Below are 21902 nucleotides of genomic sequence, written 5' to 3'. Positions count from 1 at the left end.
TAATTTTCCTCCTTATTCAGATTAGCTCCACACTAAAATCGCTCCCTCCTCCTCTCCCCTCTCAGCCTCTCACTTGTTGGCCTGAATTATCATAGACTCTGATTAGTAAGAGATGGAAAAGACCTGGCCAGCCCCAGCCAGTCCAGCTCCCCCATTGGCCTATGAAAGAGTATTCCCAATGGTAAACTTTCCCCATGCTGATTTTAAATGACCCAAGAGATGGGACTCCCATCACTGAAAAGGGTCCACCGTCGAAAAGAGACCTGGAAATCTTTCCTCGTATTGGTGCTCCGATTTTACTCCCATTGACTGAGCTTCTTGAAGTAAGGACTTCAGGGGTCAGGCCCAATCTACCTGAATTTTCTTTTGTTCGATTCCTACTTATCAGGCCTAATCCTGGGGTCCTTACTCAGGCATAGCTCCTTCCGACATCATTGGGAGGTTTGCCTGTGTGAGGACATCCAAATCTGGCCCATTATTCCTAGCTGTCTCCTTGGAGTACCATAACCAGTTCAACCACAGCATGTCTACATTTCAAAAACGTACAGGGTTTAGGAAATGCCATGCTCTGATACCACGGTGATGCCTTGGGACAGTCCTTAGTCATTGCTTGGCCAAGCCATACATATTTAATCCTCTCAAATCTTTCCTTGTGTGTTTTCATTGTTCTTTCATTGCTCTTCATTGGTTGGTGTAGGTCCTGCTTTGAGCAGGGGGTTGGACTAGATGGCCTCCTGAGGTCGCTTCCAACCCTAATCTTTTCTGAGTCTCTGATTCTCCAAATATCTTTCAATTTGAGGGATCCATTGTGGGGCTGAGGTGCCCAGAATTGGATGCGCTATTCCAGTTGTGATCTCTCTGTGTCTCTTCCCCGCTACCCCAACACACCCATCATTGTGGAAGCTGAGAGCCTGAAAATGTGATAACACATACAGCTAAAAATTACATTGGATAACGTTTTCCAAAACACCTAAATGACTTGCGCCCTGTGTGGATACAGTAATGTGGATCTGCATCCGATCCACATCCGCAGGAATCAGCTTGTATCCGCCCTGCGATTCACACTTCATCTTTTATCTGTATCCACAAACACACCACACCCACAGCAGCACGCTACCTGGCGTGTCTGTGTGCATATGTTGTGTACTGTATAAGAAAGCTATATGGCTTAATAAGTGTACACATCATTATTATTGTTGTTGTTATTGTTATTTTAAACATCAATGTGATTCTACAACAGGCATCAGAACAAATAGCTTTTTACATTAAAAATAAGGAAGGAAATGTCTCACCTCAAGAATGCTTCAAAATCACCAACTGAGCTATGAAATAAGAAAGTCTGCTGCCTATTTAGCTCGTGATTTATTAAGTCGTCACACTTAGAGCTCACCAGTCCCAGTTCCTTTGCACCAGCCACTGTTCTCCCTGTGGAAGCATGCAAGAGGAATACAATCGCTGGGCTACAGTGCTGAATTTTTGTCAGGGTTTGCCAGGGCTGAGCCCCGGCACCTCTCAGCTTGGCAGGTCATCCTCCTAGTTGGGGGTTTTGGGGGGTGGGGAGTGAGGAGCAACGACATGTGATCTGTGATTCCAGGTCAGTTTCCCCACGTGGGCGCAGGAGGGGGATGCAGGGGTTAGGGGTGTAGGAGGGGGGCAAAGGTGCTCTCTGGTCGCCCAGCCATTGATTAATTTGTGCCATATCAGGTCAGTTGGAGAGGGAGGCAGCTGCTTCTGCAGAGTAAGTCAGTCTGGCTTCCCTCTCCGACTGACCTGGAACAGCAATGAAGTCAGGAGAGGTTTCCTAAATTGCTTGGCTGCTTAAACTGCTGTGATAGGAGCATGGGGGATTTTGCTTCCTGTCTTGATCTATCACCTCCCCTTTCTCTATTGGAGGGGTGGGGGGATATAAGCTCTGGAAGGCAGGGAAGCAGCCTCATAGGCTATGAGCTGTGGAAAGCTGCTTCCTCTCCTTTGAGAGCCTATATTTAGAGCCCTGCGTGGATACAAAATTTGTATCCACATGTGATCTGCCATCTGCAAAAATGGTCAGCGGATATAAAGCGTATATCCGTGAATTTACAGGGTTCTATAAATGACCAAGGAGCCTAATGCAGGTATGACTTTTGAAAATGGACTTAGGCTTGTAAGTTACTTAGGTGCTTTGGAAAATGTTACCCACTGCCTTTATTTCCTACCACCATGTGGCATTGCAGGCTTCTGTCTACTGAAGTTTATTATTCACACAGTGGTGCGTAGCATGGTTAACAGCGGCTACATTCCACGCCAGAAGCAGCTGCATTTCACTGGCGGGTGCAATGATCCCTATTTCTCCCTTCCCTCCCTCACAGAGGTATTGAGAGGTTTAGGTTAGTTAACATTTGTAAGCAATTTGAGGAGTCTTATGCCTGGTCTACACTAGGAAATTAGGTCAGTATAACTTTTGCTCACGGCATGAAAAATCCATCCCCCTGAGCGGCATAGTTAAGCCAACCTAACCCCTGGTGTAGACAGTGCTACGTCCATGGAAGAATTCTTCCGTTGACCTAGGTACTGCCTCTTGGGAAGATGGATTACTCATGTCAATAGGAGAACCCCTCCTGGCGATGTAGGTAGTGTCTACACTGAAGCACTACTGTGGAGCTGCTGCAGCATTTAAAATGTAGACAAGCCTATAAAAGCCATGACTGGAAAAGACCCTGCTGTATTAAATCAAGTCTAGCCTCCTGCATGGAGAAGTCTAGATTCTGTGGGCAGGGGATGTGGCAACAGAGCAGTGTTATGAATTAGTATTGTTGGTTGTTATTTGTCGAGCATGATCAGTGTGAGTAGTGCTGTACAAAACCCAATGGCAGACCCTGTTTCCAGGACCTTGCAATCTGAATTAGGCAAACAACTCATTCAGACACACTGGACTGGGTGCCAGGAGGCCTGGGCTTTGTTTTCAGCTCTACCACCGACCTGCTGTGTGACCTTGGACAAGTCACTTCCCCTCTTTATGCCTGTAAAAAGAAAAGGAGTACTTGTGGATACAGACTAACACGGCTGCTACTCTGAAACCTGTCTTTATGCCTGTGTCTCTTCCCAATCCCACCTCTGTCTTGCATGTTTAGAGGGTAGGTTCTTTGGGGGTAGGGACTGTCTCTACCTCTGTGTAGGCCTCTGATCTGAATTAGGACCTGTAGGCACTACTGGGTTACAAATGCAGAATAATAAGAGTATTTTCTTAAGTGGCCACGGATTCTTGGTGCCTCAATCTTTGGGCATCTGGCTTGAGACATTTTTGGCCTGACAGTGGAATACCCAGCCCTCCATTCAAATCTAAGGAAGCTGGAGGTGCTCCATGTTTCTGAAAATCAAGCCCTAGACTGGGGGCTGAAAAACTGTCACAAAACTGTTGGTCCCCTTTTGCCATATTGCTGTGGGCTGTGCGATGGTGCAGACTTTTGACCTGGCCGTTAATGATTCATTTGGTTATTAATACAATCGTCCAGTCACCTCTCATGATCCTTATGCTCTTTCCCCAGGAGACCATCACATTGTCCAGCTCCAGCTCAAGTCCAAGGAGACAGGCATGACCTTCGCCAGCACGAGCTTTGTCTTCTACAACTGCAGCGTCCACAACTCGTAAGTTGGTATTTTCCTGATGTGCATCTTCCCCCCACAACCTTATCATGCTGCTTTGTATCCATCCCAGCTGCCCACGCTGGCTGGTCCACGTAGCACAGAGACAGCCACTTAGGTGTTGAGGAGACCTGCAGTCATGTCGCTTGGGCCTTGGTAGAACACCTGTCCCACAGATTAGCCTATGCTGGGTGAAAGGTACCCTCCTGCTATTGGAAACGTGCAGGGCAACATGGAAACAATTTATTAAACTTCCTAGTAATGGGCTTTGAGCTGACTTGATTTGTACTCAGGCACCCCTCAGGCAAAACAACACATCATTGGGGATTTGTCTGAGGATTGACTGAGTGGAAATTGAGTCACAGCCTCGGCAAATGGCCATGTGGACTTTAGTGGCTATTCATGTGGACCCCGATCCTGCACACCCTTATGCTCTATCAATCCTTGTTCATGCCATCAGTCACTGGGACCACTCCAGTTTGTTACCACCAGGCTTAGTACTAAGTGTTGGCAGGACTGGGCCCTGAATGGACAGAGGGCCAATTAATGGTAGATTTGTTTTTGTGTGTGATGTGGACACTGTTCTCTAGGAACTGGAATGAGTACCACAGGCTGATTTGCCATAGAATAACCTTTTCCTATCAGGAACCCCTTTTCCATCCTGGATCCTCCTGCTGGGTATCTGGGATCTGGCTGGAACTCCCATCCTTTTAAGCTGTATGGGAAGGGCAGGGTGGTCTAGACTGATACACCGAGACCTCCTCCTTTAGAACATCTGATGTGGGACTAGACTCATCACTGCCCAGGAGATGAGTGTGTAGGATTCATATGCCAAGGCAGAGGGGGGACCCCTCTTCAGTGGATTGCTCTATTCCTGAGCAAGGCAGATGGGCTGTGCCCCCATCCCCAGGTCATCATCTTTCCCAAACAGGGCTCCGGAAGTGCCAAGAGGCGATAATTACTGCAGCACAGTGATTCACAAGCAAAGGCAAATCCTATTTCCGTGTCCCCACTGCTTTGACAAACAGCAGTGCGGGAAAAAAAAAAAAAGAAAAGAAAGTGATGGGTTGTTAAATATTTATGGCATGTTTTGGTTTCTGACTTGACAAACTATAATACGCTATCCATTTTTAATTTGATTTATCAGAGTAAGCACTTGTTACCAATTTAAAGAACAGCTCTTTGCATCAGAGCTTAGGGTGGATTGACAGAGAGCAAGATTTCAGAGAGGACAGAGAAATGGTGTCTGCCTGTCTGTCTGATGCAGCTGGGTGGTATTTTTCACACATGCATGTGTAAAGGATCCAATGGCACATCAGTGCTAGTGAAATTCCCCCTGTAGCACTATTTAAACCTTCCCTTACACACGGGTGGGACCTGCATTGGGCATCCTGGCCAGATGAACATGTGAGCAGGGAGCAACTGAGAGTCCTACCATTTGACGGCAGTGATCTCAGTTCAGTTTCTAGTGAGTCCACGCAAGACACAAAGAAGTGATGTAGAGGTAACTGAGCAAGGACATGCAGTTGGAGTCAGCCTGGCTTTCCCCAAAGAAAGCAAGAGATGGTAACATAAGGGGAAAGCAAACCAAAAAGATGACCTGTCAAGACCCTGGGAGACGAGCTTGCCCTTCCCAAAGGCATTCTCACCCCTTTGCCTCCCAAGTAGCTGCTCTGATGGCCTTCCCTCTGCCCACCTGTGCCAGGGCAGAGGGGAGTGGAGCAGAATTAACCCTGTGCTCACCAGAGAGTTGTACCCTGTTCTGCTTGGAAAGTGGGTCAGTAAAGCTGACATGAAAAGGTGCATTCAGAGCCATTTTATACAGGCAGATAAGGGTCATAACGGGCCTAATTCTGTTCTCTGGCACTGGGTGTTATACTCGGGTACCTCTGTTGACCTCTCTGGAGTTACTCCTTATACTCCCTCACTACAACACCCTGGCTCCCAATGTGTTTTTGAAATCAGGCCTAACGTCTCTGATTCAGAGCGTGGGCAGTGACCGTTCTGCTCACCGCCACTGACCAAAAACACCATCATAACTGGCATGGGCAGGAACCAGTTTCCTTATTGGCAGCCTCCATAGATAGACGAAGGACTGAGTGGCCCATGGAGATTGCTCCCTTCTGAGTCCTAGGACAGGGCTGGGGCCCTTGACCGGGGACTGTGCGCGCTCCCTGGGTTCTTGAGGGCTGGCTGGGCTTAGTGACTTCTTCTCTCTCTGTCCCCAGGTGTCTGTCCTGTGTGGAGAGCCCCTATCGGTGTCACTGGTGCAAATATCGCCACGTCTGCACCCACGACCCCCGTTCCTGCTCCTTCCAGGAAGGGCGAGTCAAGCTGCCAGAGGTAGGAAGGGGCACTGCGGGGCGGCCTGTAAACAGAGGGTTCGGGGGCAGGGCAATGCTCATGTTTGACTGAAACAACAAACTGCCTCCCTTCCCTGTCACCCATTCCTGCCCCTTACACCCTGTCACCGCAACACCCTCCCTCCCCCTCCCCTTTCCCCTCCCCCATTCGTGTCCCTTCCACCCCCTCACTGCAACATCCTCCCTGCCCCTCCCCCATTCCTCCCCCTTCCACCCTGTCACTGCAACACCCTCCCTGCCCCTCCCCCTCCCCCATTCCTGCTCCTTATACCCCCTCACTGCAACACCCTCCCCGCTCCTCCCCCATTCCTGCTCCTTATACCCCCTCACTACAACACCCTCCCTGCTCCTCCCCCTCCCCCATTCCTATCCCTTCCACCCCCTCACTACAACACCCTCCCTGCTCCTCCCCTTCCCCATTCCTGCTCCTTATACCCCCTCACTGCAACATCCTCCCTGCCCTTCCCAATTCCTGCTCCTTATACCCCCTCACTGCAACACCCTCTCTGCTCCTCCCCCTCCCCCATTCCTATCCCTTCCACCCCCTCACTACAACACCCTCCCTGCTCCTCCCCTTCCCCATTCCTGCTCCTTATACCCCCTCACTGCAACATCCTCCCTGCCCTTCCCAATTCCTGCTCCTTATACCCCCTCACTGCAACACCCTCTCTGCTCCTCCCCCTCCCCATTCCTGTCCCTTCCACCCCCTCACTCTCATGCTCCCCTCAACTCACCTTCCCTTTCCCTTCCTCACTTTGCTGCCTCTTCCTACTCTCCCCTCTCTCTGTTGAGCCCGGCCCTTGCTGCTCTGTGCGCTGGATGCCTGTGGAAATGGGCCAGCATCTCTGAGATCAGGCTGAAAGCCAAAGAACTTCACCCCCGCAGGCTGGCTACCCCAATCCCGCAGCACCGTAACAGGTCGCATGCGGGTATGTTCTGCAATGTCTGACGGCCGGAGCCAGCTGCCAGGAATAGAGGCGCGGGGATCCAAGTGCTACCACTGGAGAGAGAGCTGGTGGGACAAAACAACAAGCTGTTCGATCGGGGGAGCGGTCTGGTTCTGTTTTCAAGCGCTGTCATCGCCAGAGCTTGCTCTGCCTGTGGGTCCGTTCTCAAACTGTCAGGGCGTCACGCGCAGAAGCCAGCCGGTGCGGTACGGCTCGCTGTCAGTGTGCGACTGCCCGCATTTCTGAGCTGAGCCAAGAGCTCTCCCCGGCTGGGTTGTTGTCCCTGCCACGCATGGCAGAACAGGCGCCGTGGGTACATCATGTGCTGTTATCCTTTCCCAGGCTTGACTTGCAGGCCTGCATCCGAACGTAAAACAGAAACGAAGGGAGTGTTAGTGATGGAAGCCATTACAGCTGCTACTGCTCACCCACCAGCAGGCTTCCTGGCTCCCGAAGCCAAGGGGAATACAAAGAGAGGATGCACTTTTACGGGTGAGAGGGGCTGCTGGGGGAGGGAAGCGGCTTTCAGGCTTCTGCTCCTGGTTACTGGCAGCCTTGATTTCCCGCACTGAGGACCCAGTCCATCAACGCTGGAAGCAGCCGCCCCTGGAAGGCGAGGTTGGGCCTCAGTGCCGCTTGCCTAAGACAGGGCTGTATTGGGCCCTGCGGCTTAGCACCCAACTAGCTGCTGTCCTGAAAGCGCCCAGCCTGGCTGGGACCCGAGTGGAGCTCAGGAGAATACACATGGAAAGCCACTTCATTACTTCGTGGTGAGGAGAAGCCTGAAAGCATTCTGGCCTGGCTGATAAATGACCCGAGCTGGCCTGTTTTTCCCCTGTCCGGACGGACCAGTATCCATTACAAGATCTGATATCTCATGACTCACCGGGCACAGGGGCTGTTGCTGAGCTCCAGCAGAAAGCCGGGAATCCCTGTTCTCTGCTGCTGGGTAACATTTTTGTTCCTAGCTGTGAAGGTTCATAAGACATAAAACCTTAAATTGACCACATTGAGAGGACACCCTTACATCTCCTGGGGCTATAGCATAGCACCCAGGTCTGTGACCCACCCAGTCTGTCCCCAGTCCTTTTGCTGGGCCTCCACGCATCCTCCTTCCTCTCACTTCTGAAGACACCCTTCTTCGTTAGCATGTCTGTGGGTTGACAGTTCAACCCTGGAAGCAGCAATCTTGAACTACAGTGACAACTGTGCAGGGAGTAAATAGTCATGGGCAGAAGTCTCTTGGGACTCAGCCTTCACTGTTCCTCTGCTTTGAAACTTGCTGGGGACTTGGCAGGAAGACAAGCTGTTCCGGCGTCAGTCCAGTGTTTGGTGTTTCTGGTAGGTCGTTCCCAACCAGATGGCTATTATTCCCCAGGATGAAGCATCATCAGGAATTGGCTACTGTGAAACATCCCAGCCTGTCACAGGTTCTTTCCATCTTTCACCTCTGGATCAGGTGGGGCCTCAACTCATCTCGTAGGTAATATTTTCTGTTGCACATGTTTCTGTTTTCTGATGGTGCTGCAGTGTGGTGCCACCGTGGTTTGGATCTTTGGCCACCCCTTTGTTCAAGCTGCAACCCACATGCAGATTCCTAGTTACCAAGCCAAGAAAAGTGGTAGGTGGCAGTGCTGTTTGATTGAAAATGGTCCTTTCCTCTGCAACTGGTGCCATCTAGGTGGAGTCCCACCCTCCTGCTTTTGAGAACTGGAGAGGATGCTGGTAGCCTAATTCTCCTCTCAAAACATGAACAAGTAAGCAGCAGTTTAGGTGGCTGCTTCATACCTTCAGCTGATTTGTTTCTGAGATATAGCATCTCCAAAGAAGGGATCAGGTCCTACCGATGTTTGGCTCTGTGAATTGCACTTGCAGTCACCCCGTTTGGTAGAGGATACTCCCATAAAGTTACAGTGTTCTCCCAAGCGGCTTGAGAAAAATCTCAGTCTCTTGGTTTACCAAATGAGACACAGGCACGATCATCTTTCACTTTGGACCCAGCATCTGGCAGAAAGCAGCTCAGAACAGGATATGACATTCTTTGTCCTGCTGCCTCATGTAGATGAAGCACCGCTGAGTATTTCGAAAGATGACTCAGCATCAATAGGGATGGACAACCTTCAAAATCAACCATGGTCGTTTGCTGCCTGGAAGCACGAGGAATGCCATGTGGCTGCAGGGCAGGTTCTGTTTGGTTGCTGGTCTAGTCTCCACATGTTTGGCATTCCTCAGTTAACTACACCATAGAATCAAAGAAACTAGAGCTGCGAAAGACCTTCTAGCGCATCTAGTCCACCCCACAAGAGCCAATGGAAGATTGCCCCTAGAGCATATTCTGAAATATTTTGTCCAGTCTCCTTTAAATTTCACAAGTGGCAGGTCTTCCACCACCTCCTGGAGACAGTATTCCACACCTGAGAGATTTCTTGGTGAGACAATGTTTCCTGTCCCAATATTTTCCTCTTTTAATTCCATTCCATGTCTTCAAGTTGGGTTCCTTTTCGGTTTTAGACCTTTAACCATTCCTGGCAAGCCCACTAACTGTTTGGGCTGGAGCATTGGTTCTTCAAGCCATATGGCCTTCTAGGTTCTTCAGATACGGCTATCCCTTTACCTACCATCAGGAGCCTTTCATCAATGCTTCACTTAGATGCTTCACTGCCCAGTGTGGGCATCAGCTGGGACCCAGTTTCTGTCTCCTCTACAGCCCGCCTTCTTTCTGTCATCTTCCAGATCATCCAAAACACCATGTCGTTAAGTGAACCTATTTCTGTTGGTCTTTCCTCTCCATCCCTAATGCCCTTCTTGCTACCTTGATGTGCACTTTCCCTTCATTAGGAAGTTCTTCACTTCCCCAGGGGAGGGGGATGTTGCATACCACTTGGGAAGAGGGTGTATCTGCAGTATCAATTGAGCAGGCATTCATACCACCTTCAAGTCCTAGTGTGGTGGATGGAGCATCCCATTTGCAATATTGCAAACACGCAGCTAAGCAGTTTAGTGACTCCTTGCCAAGCAAACAAACATGGATGGAACTTCATCACATGTGCAATTGCTAGCAACTCCTCCTGTTTAGTCAGCATTTCAGCATATCAGACTTGTTCCCTCCCCCACAATCTGGTCCATTTGCTGCCCCACTAACCTTAATTTGACTGTCTTTCCTTTTCCTAGGTTGAAACCAAGCCCCAGGCCTAGTGTGAACTCAGTCTTCCCACTCTTGTAGCACATGTTCTGGCTGTGCTTATATCCGTGACCCCTCTTACATGCTGGAGTGCTGATAGGGATCTCTCAGGGACTTGTGTAGTCAAAGCTTGTGCCTATGTCCCACTTTCCTCAGATGCTCCTCACATCTCCTGGTGTATATAGGTCTGACTCCCTTGCTGATTTCTCTCGTAGTCTCATGCAGTATGTTCTGATGAGAACTTTTGTGTCTTTTATTGTTATTTACTGATTTGATAGGGTACTAGCTTGCTTTGAAGGGTTATCCTATGGGCTGGAGACATGGAGAAGGCCTGTGATGTCATTTACTTCACCTCTAGCAGGGCAAAGATTTTTTCTTGCAGTATAGGCTCCTCTTCACCACCTAGGACATGCCATGTGACCACACTGGGGGTGGAACATAGTGGCCATTATAACAGCACCAGCAGCACTGAACAAATCCATAGAAGGAGAGAAGAATACCCTAGTTGAACATGCAGGGGAAATTTTAGACCTGCAGAATATAATTACCAAGGATCAGATCTTGAGCTCCATACTCAGTTCTCACCCACTGAAGTCAGTAAAAGTTAGAATAAAGACCTCAAGATTTGGTTCCTAATTTGGGACCAGTTTCTTGTGGCCAGGGCCGGATTAAGGTTATGAGGGGCCTAAGGCTAATGGGAGGGAAGGGCCTAAGTATGAATTACATATTGCAAAAAAGAAAAAAAATGACATCATCAAACATTTCTCTACATACATATTTACATATTATTTATTCAGCATTGGCACTCCACCGTGTCCCTGAGAGTGATTTGGGCACTGGGCATCCCTTTGGTGGTAAATCTCTAAGAATCATCCAATGACTGGTTGATGCAGAGAAAAAAACTGTACAATTCTTGGACATATCCAAAACAAGGAAACTGCTTCAACACAACAATAAATGGCAGACTGGCCAACAAGGTTGAGTGAGTGTGCAGCACATGGTATGTAGTCAACCAAAGCATTGCGCTCTTTTATCTTGGCCTGTATCCCTGAATATTTGCCACTCATATTACTTGCATTGTCATAGCTTTGGCCACAACAAAGGCTGATGTCAAAGCCCATTTTCAATGAAGAAATTGAATGGATACGAGGCAAGTTTCTCCCCTGTGTGGCTGGTGATGTTTATGAAAGTCCTGAAACACTTAATTGTTCCGCTGGGTAGCACATAACACAAGATGACGGTCAGCTGATCTACATGTGACACATCCAATGTTGAGTCGACAGACACTGAAAAATATCCCACATCTTTGATCTCATCTGCAATGGCTGGTAGCATCTTCTTTGCCAATAGTGCAATGAATTCATCACAAATAGTCTTTGATAGATACAATGTATGGCCTTTTCCACTATTTGCATGTTCATTGATGTGCTGAGCGAAGAAAGGGTCGAACTTAGCGATTAGCTCTAGAACGCCAAGGTAACTGCCATTGTGTTTCGATCCAACAGTCTCATCTGAGCCACAGAATGGCACCACGCTTAGCAAGAAAAAGTATGGTTTCAACTATGCATCTGAGAATGTTCTTCCAATAAGCACGAGCTTCGAAAAACTGGTTTTCCATTTGGGTATCAATTCTGCCACTAACTTTCTTTCGGGCATGGTAGCTGCTAACTGACAACGTATGCTGCTCACTCGTTGCATGATTGGTAATGTATGCAGTATTCTTCCAACCACTGAAGCCTTCGCAGAACATTCCCCACTTTTTGGTATCAGAAAACAGGCGGTATTAAAAACAGTACACCTTCTTCTTAGAAGGTGAATAGATGGGCCATTCTCACTTGCCAGTGTGTTAGGCTTCACATATTCAAATACTGATTTGGTCAGATAACGATTCTGATTGGTGTACTCTCACTTTGTCAATGAAAAGTCAGCATCTAGATTCTGGCATTTCTGTGGGCCCTTGTAGTCCAATATGCAATGAGATCTTGAGAAGTCATGTCCCACTCACCTAGATCGCTGGAGAAGGATATTTTTGTATTACTGGGAAAGTCTTCAGAGGAGTGGGGTGAGACGGCAGCTAGAGAAGTCACAGGAGGCTGGCCTTTTTCATCAGGTGCAGCAGGTTCACTTGGGCTGGTATTCGCCTGGACTTCCTCACCACCAGAGGAAAAAACATTAGGAGAGAGAGAGAACCTTTCAGCACTGCTTCTTGTCTTTGCTATCTTTCTTTGGCCTCCTCCAATTTCTACCATCCTCCTTTCTTTGACATAGTTTCTATTGTCTGGTGTAGGCCTATTGTGTACAAAGTTCAATATTGCTTGGGCCCACAAACACTTACTTAGTCCACAGAGACAAAATCACAACCACCATAAGTTGAATTCACAATCTTGATGGATTTATTTGTACAAAGCAATATCTAACTAGACAAAAAATTTCCAATGGCCCCTGCTATTGTCACCCAGCTGTTACTTCAATATGGAATGGAGGGCTTACAGTAGGGTCTAAAAATAGGAGGGCCTAAAAATTAGGGCCTGTTGTAGGGCCTAAAAGGCTATAGCCTTATTAGCCTATGGGTAATCTGGCCCAGCCTGTGGCCCTTTAATCAAATAGTAGTTTTGCTTGTTTTAGGAATGCAGAATTGGCTCTTGGAATTCAGCCAGGATACTGCACTGACTCTACTCACAGAAAGTGCCGAGATACTCTGGTGGCATGTGCTCTGTAAATTACACAAACAGAGAGAAGTTCACTGTCAGGACTTTGGCTCTTCATCTCATGCCTAAGCCAGGCAACAGTTTGGTGAATCAGCACTGGAAAGGTGGGCATGAATAAAGTTGCTTTGGAGCTGATTGGAAGTGCCATGTTTGCTTCTGGTTAAGAACTTCAGCAGGGCCCATAAAAAAAGAGTATTTATGATTATGGCGTTGAACTCAATCAAATAGAGTTGACTATGTCTCAGGGTGATTTGTGGCAGGAATACTTCACCCTGACATATAATTTCCTTTTACAGCATATTTTTGGATTCTAAGTCTGCTGGCTTGAAATATACCAAGCGAGTTCCGGCTTTATAAAAGGAGTTGATGTTATTCTATTGGGTGGGGAGGAGACGGAAGATGAGGAAGCAGATCAGAGATTTAAATACTAAACTGTTTTTTCCAAGGAGTCATTTGCAAAAGCCAAAGAGGTTTAAGAATCCCTTAGGGAGAAGGGGAGAGGTAGTTTATTTCACAGCTAGGTGTCCTGCATCTGGAACCGCCAGCCTTGAAGACAGCATATGAGCCTATCATTTGCATTACAGTAGCACCTAGATGCCATGATTGAGATCGTGGCCCCTGTGCTAGGCACAGCATAGGCGCAAAGATCTTACAATCTAAATGGACAAGACAGTCAAAGAGTAGGAAGGGAAACTGAGGCAAAGTGATTTGTCCTTGGGGCACATAGCTGGTTAGTAGCAGAGCCCCTTCCCACTAGAACAATGCTGCCTCCTGTAGGTGAGCATCTGCTCTGATCTGGCATGGCAATTCTCATGTGGAGTCTTCAGGCTTGATGGTAAGCCAAGAGTAACCTACTTGAGTTGATGGGATAAAGAATTAAGGTTCCTTTTGTGCTGTATTGCTCTGTAAGATGAACACTATCTTGTTCTGGTCCTTGCAAGGATGTTAGCTTTGTATGGAAAAAAGAAAAGCAAAAAGCTAACCCAGATAACAAATCTGTTATCTGCTGGGTTTAAAAGCTACATAATCATTTAATTACCTTGAAGGAGGTTTTCATCTTTCCATGCTCAGCCAGCTTGTGTGTGTCTGTTTGTGTTTTTCTTCCTCCCCCAAACAAGCTTTTCATTAACAGGATTTTCATCTGTCATCTAAAAGGGAAAAGAAGAAAAAACCCGCACACCAAAGTGTTTTATGTTGAGTTGTACGTGCTAATGACAGTAAAGCCCACATAAAAGAGCAACTGCTTCAAATATTAATTTGTCAAAAGCAATAGAAAGCCCTGGGAGCCGCATGCTGGAGAACAGCTGCCGAGGAGCCGTGCACCAAGTCTCCAAGTGCTTGTGCCTGCCTCACACTCAATGAGGAGCTGCACCGGCGGCCTTTGCAGTGAAATGCGCTGATTTCTCTTTGCCCCTCTGCTTGTTCTGACTGAGTAAACGTGGGGGGGTGGGGGGATGACTGTGCTTGTGAAAAAGGGGCGCGGAGAGTGACACTGGGAGCCAGGTGCTGGTGAAACTTCTTCCCTCTCCCCCTCCTTCCAGCTCTGCCGATGCACCTCTGTCCTGTCCTGAGTATCCCCAGTGCTGAGGTGGCACGAGGTGAACTTCCTGTAACCTCTTGGGCACGTTGAGTTATTTTGTAGTGTAGTCAGGGCTTCCTACCCATGCCCATGTAACTCAATCGCACTGGTCCTCCTCCTTCCCATAGTGCATTGCCCTATGTCTCGCTGGTTTCTGTGAATGCCCTCTGGGCTCTCTATCACCTCCTGAGGCACTACAGCAAAGGAACCTGGATTTTCCCAGAATGCATTGCTACAGACACAGATAGCCCATCATGGCTGTGTTCTGGAAAAAGACTGCTGTGTAGATACACCCGTGGCTGATTAGTGTCAAGAACAGGTTGCACCCGTATTGTGGACAAGGCCTTGAAGTGATACATGTCCAGTCATTACTGTGACAACAACTCCACTTCCAACCCATGCCTGGTTTACCACCTTCTGTCCCTGTCCTGAGACACAGCTGCTTAAGGTGTCACTGCCGAAAAATTCCATTTCTGCTCATTAATGGGGTCGTCATTCCACGGGGAATCCAGTGACAGCTATAGAGATGCCAATGTCACTGCCTCTAATTCTTCCCCTCTTGTTGATTATCCACTCATTCATCCTGGCACCTGTCCATCATTAAGAAAAAAGAGTGAGGTTTTGTTACTATAGCAACTTGCAGGCAACCTGCTGCGTTTGCATGAGCATGAAGAGAGGACTGGCAGAAAAGTGAAGGTGAAGGGATGAGAGCGGAGTTTGGGAGACAGCTGCCAACAGCAGCTCAATTAAGACACAGTCAAGCAGGCATCTTTGAGCTTGGCCTCCACAGCGCCCCCAGCTGGACCGTGCAAGTGGAGAAAGGACCAGTGCTTACATTCTAATTGGCTGAAGTCTTTGGAAAACCCGTAGAGTGCAGAGCAGTTAAAGGCACAGTCCTACAGAGGACCGTCCTTTCCGAGTATTTGAAAGGTGGAAACTGCGGAAAGTCTAAAGTCACAGGTTTGAATCCAGATGTGGCTCTGGACACCCTACAGACTGAGGGAATTTCCAAAATGGGGGCTTGGTCCCAGCCCATCTCTACTGCAAACACCAAGAAGGGAGAGGACTTGTTTAGTTGGATATTCAAAAGGGGTGTAACAGAGTAATGAGATGAGATTAAATAAGGAAAATGTAGACTGTCAGAAGACGTTCCCTATCCATTAGATCTTAGATCTGTTAGACTGTGAAGCAGACAATGGTGTAGTGGAAACTACTGAAAAGCAGTGTGATTTAGTGGATAAGGCGCTGGATGGCATCTCAGGAGATGTGGTTTCTATTCCTGGCTGTGCCAATGACCAGCTCCCCTCTCTTTGCTCTGATTCCCTCACTGCCTTATCTATTTAGATTGTAAGGTCTTTGGGGCCGGAACGGTCTCTTACGGTGTGTTTGTACAGCATCCAGCACAATGGGGCTCTAATCTCAGATGTGGCTTCCAGGTACTACTGCAGTTCAAATAGTATTAATAAGCTCTGTCATTTGGGACATTTAAAACTGGGCTAGAGAACTGGCTTTAAGGGACAGTCTTGTACGGGTCAGGGATGGGATGGGGAAGAAGAGAGACTAGATGTGACCTGGCTCTGTGTGACTCAGTCTGGTTTTGTACTGAATCATAGAATATCAGAGTTGGAAGGGACCTCAGGAGGTCATCTAGTCCAACCCCCTGCTCAAAGCAGGACCAGTCCCCAATGTTTGCCCCAGATCCCTAAATGGCCCCCTCAAGGATTGAACTCACAAGCCTGGGTTTAGCAGGCCAATGCTCAAACCACTGAGCTATCCCTCCCCCCATTGCCTTCATGCCTGCTGTCTTTGCCATCTTCCAGCCAACATGTCCAGACAGCCAACGCACAGAAAACTGCGTCTGCTTCTCATCTACTTCTTATCAGGATTCCTTATTCCTGCAGTGTTGTATCTGCCGGAAATCGCTGCTGGCTCAGGGCTACTCTGCAGCTGTTCTCTCTGCTGAGGTCTCTTGCCAAATTGCAATGAGAATTAAGATTTGTTTCAAACAGGTTTGGTCTCCCAGTGCCCACCCCACATCTTGCCATTCCACTTCCCTTCCCAGCCAACTAACGTGGCCTCTGCAGGTCTGCTCCTTGTTGGGAGATTTGTCTGGCCTCCATGGGTAGCGGCTAACCAAGGACCTGCCACTGTGATGTGCTCGAACAGCACTGAGAGGTGGAATGATGGAGATGAAAGAAGCCTCTGGCACCATGTACTAACCATAACCCTAACTCTTACCAGCTGGACTTGTTGCTGTGGTGGTTTGAGCTTATTTATCCAATGGGACAAAATAATCACAGAGTGCAGCATGGCAACATTTCGCTTTTCCCACTATTACGTTGCATTGGGGTGAGATGATGTCACAATGCTGTGATGCCCAGAGCAACCGTGGGACTTTCTGACTATCTAGCTTTCTGTCTGCAACACAGGACGTAAGGAGTGTAGTATTATTTGGGGGCCTGGTGGTTGCCACTAGTGCAGAGGTGGGCAAATTATGGCCCACGGGCCACATCCGGCCTGCAGGACCTTCCTCCCCGGCCCCTGAGTTCATGGCCGGGGAGGCTAGACCTCGGCCCCTCCCCTGCCCCACAGTTATGCCGCCACGTGGGCAGTGCTCTGGGTGGCCGGGCTGCGTGCTGCTGCAGGGCAGCGCGGCAGCGTGTCCGGCTCCGGCCAGGCAGTGCGGCTGCCAGACATGCTGCTCTGAGCGGCATGGTCAGGGGGCCGGGGCTGGGTTGGGGGGCACTCAGGAGACTGGGAGCAGAGGGGTTGGATAAGGGTGGGAGTCCCAGGGGGCCTGTCAGGGGTCAGGAGTGTGGATAGGGGTCGGGGGGGCAGTCACGGAGAGGGAACGGGGGGTTAGATAGGGGGTGGGGTCCCGGGGGGGGCGGTTAGGGGCAGAGGGTCCTGGGAGGGGGCGGTCAGGGGATGAGGAGCAGGGGGCATTGGATGTGTCAGGGGTTCTGAGGGGGACAGTCAGGGGGTGGGAAGTGGGAGGGGTCGGATGGGGGTGGAGGCCAGGCTGTTTGGGGAGGCACAGCCTTCCCTACCTGGCCCTCCATATAGTTTTGCAACCCTGGTGTGGCCCTCGGGCCAAAAAGTTTGCCCACCCCTGCACTAGTACGAAGAGGAAGAAAACCCCCCACCATTCAGAGCCTGCTTTGGGTGTTCACCTGCCTCTGAAGCATGTGGCTTTGTCTTTCCCCCATTTTAACTTCAACTGCATTTGCTCCTTTGGGAGCTTTGAGCATCTAGGCCTGAGCCAAGGAGAAAAGCTCTCAGGAAGGGGAGATGTTAAGCCAACAGATAAAAGGTGACACTGAAATGTGTCTCCCACTCAGCCTGGGCTACTCCTTTCCCATAGTCCCCGGAGTCTGTGGCCAGACCCTGCCTTTTGCCACACATCTCTTTGCTTTGGCTTGGGCTTTATCTCTTGCAGTCACCAATCTGTGGGAGAAAGAGGGTGGGAACAATCCCACTGTCACTCTTCTGACCTTCCAATTGCAGAGGCCAAAGGGTTTCATCTCCATATTTTTTTCAAAATAAAAGCCGTAGAGCCTGATCCCGATCCCACTGAAGTCAACGGGAAATGTGTCATTGAGCTCTGTTGGGCCAGCTAAGTATCTGAGCGGGGCAGGGGTAGCCTCAGGGGGGTCATGCAGCTATCACACCTTGGGTGCAAAAGGGAAATGTCCCAAAAAGAATTCTGTCACAGGGTGGCTGGTCCTTTAAAGGGAGACAGGTCTTGGCCCCACCTGGGACACAGCCAGCTCTCCTCCCCAGGAGGGGAAAATGAATCTCATGTGGTCGGTGGATCATGGGATTGAATCAGACCTCAGAGGTGGCTAAGGGAGAGGCTTTGGGTGAAGCGGAACTTGAGCGAGAGGAGCTGCTGGAAGGAAGAACAACTCTGCCAACCCACAGTGCCTAGAAGGAAGGCTTTGAAACCCTAATCTACAGGGGTGAGTTTGTGAGCCAGGCTAGCCAGGATTTAGTAATCCCAGGAGGAGGGCTGTGGAAAGCCTGGGTGAAAAGGGGTCTCATTTTGCTGGACTAGGTTAAATAAAGTAGACTCCCAGAGAGTGGGAATGTTGTTTTCAAGATTTATGCTGTGAGAATTATTTCTGCAAACCTCAGAGGAAAATTGAGGCTGGCTGTCTGCAGGGCTGTCCCAGGCCATGAGGGGAGGCTCTAGAGGTGGAGACCCTATTACAAACTCCTGTTCACATATAGTTTCATTTTTAAGGGTTGTGTATGGAGTGCCCCGAAAAGAAGTCTCAGGTGCATTAAGCAATCCTGTCCCCGTGTGGTTTGGCCTCTTCATTGAGCAGTCACAGTTTCCTTTTATCCAGGGCTATCACACTGGATGGGCAACGGACTGTGGGCAAGATGCTCCAGAATGCTCTCCACCTGTCTGTGCTGCAACTTCACTGCAACCGTGGGCCAGAAAGGAGCAGAGACTGCAAAAGGAGCTGTCATGCCACTTGTGCCCAACTGGCATGACAGCACCTTTCATCTCTGCCGCACTGTGACAGCTCCTCTAGTGGGGACTGGACATGAGAAGATCTGGGTTGTGTTGCTAGCACCTCCATGGACTTACTGTGTGGCTATGGGCTTTAACCACTCCGTGCCTCAGTTTCCCCATCTGCACAATGGAGATAATGATACTTACAATTTTACGGAACTGTTCTGAGGGTTAATGATTTAATGTGTATAAAGGGTTTTGAGATCCTTTGATCAAAGTCTTTGCAGAAGTACTGAAGATGAGTATGCGTGTTCACTGAAAGGAGTACATGCTAGAAAGAAGGATGCAGGTTCATCAAAACTAGAGGTGGAAAGATGTACATTATTAGGTCACGCAGTTTGTGCAGAACTGTTCTCTGTGCCACATTTTCTATGACTTTGTCCAATCCATTTTAAAAATTCCCAAGCAAGGGGGCTTTTGCCTCTTCCCTGGAGAGCTATTTCACAGTTTAATCACTGTGAGCCCATGTCCACACAAGACATAGTGCAAGGGGGCCTTTAGGTGCTACCATAATAGGAATGTTAAATATCAGTCCTGGGCAAAATAATGGAATGGCTAATTTGGGATCTGATTAATAAAGAATTAAAGGAGAGTGGTATAATTAATGCTGGTTAACATGGGTTTACGGAAAAGAGATCTTGTCAAACTAACTTTAGGGAAAGCATGGTCCAATTATTAGAGTGGAGGGCTTGGACTTAGAAGACCTGGGTTTAATTTCCTGTTCCATTGCAAACTTTATTTATGACCCTGGGCAAATCACCTAGGGTATATCTACACTGCATTGTCAACCCGGTTCTGTGGGACCCGGGTTTGTGGACTTGGTGTTTCCAAGCCTGGACTTGAGCATCCACTCTGCATTGTAAACCCGGGCTTACAGTTTCTAGAGTCAGGTCTCACAGCCATGCCAACATGACCGTATTGAAATACATAGACTTTCTCGCATGGATCTGTGGGTTGAGCTGCATCCACACCCAAAATGACAGTGCTCTGGCCCATCCAGATAGCAGAATACTAGGGCCTGGGTTCTGAGTTGTCAAGGTTCCTCCCCCACTCTGAACTCTAGGGTACAGATGTGGGGACCTGCATGAAAGACCCCCTAAGCTTATTCTTACCAGCTTAGGTTAAAACTTCCCCAAGGCACAAACTTTGCCTTGCCCTTGAACAGTATGCTGCCACCACCAAGCGTTTTAAACAAAGAACAGGGAAAGAGCCCAGTTGGAGATGTCTTCCCCCTAAATATCCCCCCCAAGCCCTAAACCCCCTTTCCTGGGGAAGGCTTGATAATAATCCTCACCAATTGGTACAGGTGAACACAGACCCAAACCCACTGGATCTTAAGAACAATGAAAAATCAATCAGGTTCTTAAAAGAAGAATTTTAATTAAAGAAAAGGTAAAAGAATCACCTCTGTAAAATCAGAATGGTAAATACCTTACAGGGTAATCAGATTCAAAACATAGAGAATCCCTCTAGGCAAAACCTTAAGTTACAAAAAGACACAAACACAGGACTATACATTCCCTCCAGCACAGCTTATTTTACCAGCCATTAAACAAAAGAAAATCTAACACATTTTCTAGGTAGATTACTTACTAACTTAACAGGAGTTGCAAGGTTTACATTCCTGATCTGTTCCCAGCAAAAGCATCACACAGACGGACCAAACCCTTTGTTCCTCCTCCCCTCCAGCTTTGAAAGTATCTTGTCCCCTCATTGGTCATTTTGGTCAGGTTCCAGCGAGGTTATCTTAGCTTCTTAACCCTTTACAGGTTGAAGGGTTTTGCCTCTGGCCAGGAGGGATTTTATAGCACTGTATACAGAAAGGTGGTTACCCTTCCCTTTATATTTATGACATGAGTGCTTGCTGACCTGAGTCAGACTGATTTTTGTGTGGATGGGAGCAGGGCTTGGGCTGAAACCTGAGTCAGAGCCCAGGCCTGGTGTGCACTGTAAGCATACCCTTAAGGGTCTCTGTGCCTCTGTTCTCAACCTGTAAAATGGGGGTAATAGGACTGCCCTGCCTAACAGCGGTGTTATGAAGATACCCGTTAAAGCCTGTGAGGGGCTTTGATGCTATGGGTCCATATAAATATCTAAAATAGATGGATTTCATTTTCTGATAATAGTACAAGTTTGATTGATAATAGTAATAGTGTTGCTGTAATAGAGACTTAGACTTCTGTAAGGCATTTGACTTGGCACTGCATGACATTTTGATTAAGAACGGTAAGAAATCAATACAGCACATATTAAATGGATTAAAAACTGTCTCACTGAAATGCCTCAAAATGTATTTGGAAACAGGGAATCATCATAGAGTGGGCGTGTTTTTATTGGGATTCCACCGGGCTTGGTTCTTGGCCCTTTGCTATTTAGTATTTTTATAAATGACTGGGAAGAAAACATGACATCATTAGTGTGAAAGTCTATGTATTTCATTAGAGTGCCGGACAGTAGGCCTATGTAACACTCTAACCTCTAGGCTGTCCGGCCCTCCAAGCTGCCTGTTACAATGCCTTATAGTGATAGACTCAAGGAGTTAAATCTATTTATCTTAACAATGAAAAGTTAAAGGGTGACTTAATTACATGGCGAACCTACACGGGGGAACAAAAACATACAGACAAAAGTGTAACAAGATCCATTGGCTGGAAGTTGTAGCTAGATAAATTCAGACTTGAATAAGATGCACAAGAGTCTGGGTAATTAACCACTGAAACGACTTACCAAGGTTTCCATCACTGGAAATTTTAAAATCAAGATTGGATATTTTTCTTAAATATAGGCTTTAATTCAGCCACAGCTGTTGGACTTGAAGCAGGAATCACTTGAGGGATTTCCTGTGGTCTGTGTTATGCAGGAGGTCAGACTAGATGATCGCAATGGTCCCTTCTGGCCTTAAAATCTATAAATCCTCTATGTGAACCAGCATGAGAGGGGGATGAGATGCTTTGCTAGTGTATTTCACAGATATTAGC

At 48.1% G+C, this 21902-nt stretch overlaps 1 protein-coding gene across 6 annotated transcripts in view; it reads left to right on the top strand.

The window, feature by feature from the left end:
- The window catches only part of PLXNA4 (plexin A4), a 582733-nt gene that overhangs the window by 431943 nt on the left and 128888 nt on the right, over positions 1–21902 (top strand). For 4 of the 6 annotated variants that reach the window (XM_077807900.1, XM_077807902.1, XM_077807905.1 and 1 more), the window contains 2 exons: positions 3525–3624; positions 5850–5964. In XM_077807900.1, coding sequence (XP_077664026.1) covers positions 3525–3624; positions 5850–5964 — 215 coding nt within the window. Of the gene's footprint in view, positions 1–3274; positions 3292–3524; positions 3625–5849; positions 5965–21902 lie in introns of all 6 variants that reach the window. The other 2 variants (XM_077807903.1, XM_077807901.1) reach the window with 2 other exon arrangements.

The sequence above is a fragment of the Eretmochelys imbricata genome, chromosome 1, assembly GCF_965152235.1.
Source record: "Eretmochelys imbricata isolate rEreImb1 chromosome 1, rEreImb1.hap1, whole genome shotgun sequence".
NCBI classification, from domain to species: Eukaryota; Metazoa; Chordata; order Testudines; family Cheloniidae; genus Eretmochelys; species Eretmochelys imbricata.
The sequence above is the reverse complement of the archived record's forward strand: the minus strand, read 5'-3'. Positions and strand labels throughout refer to the sequence as shown.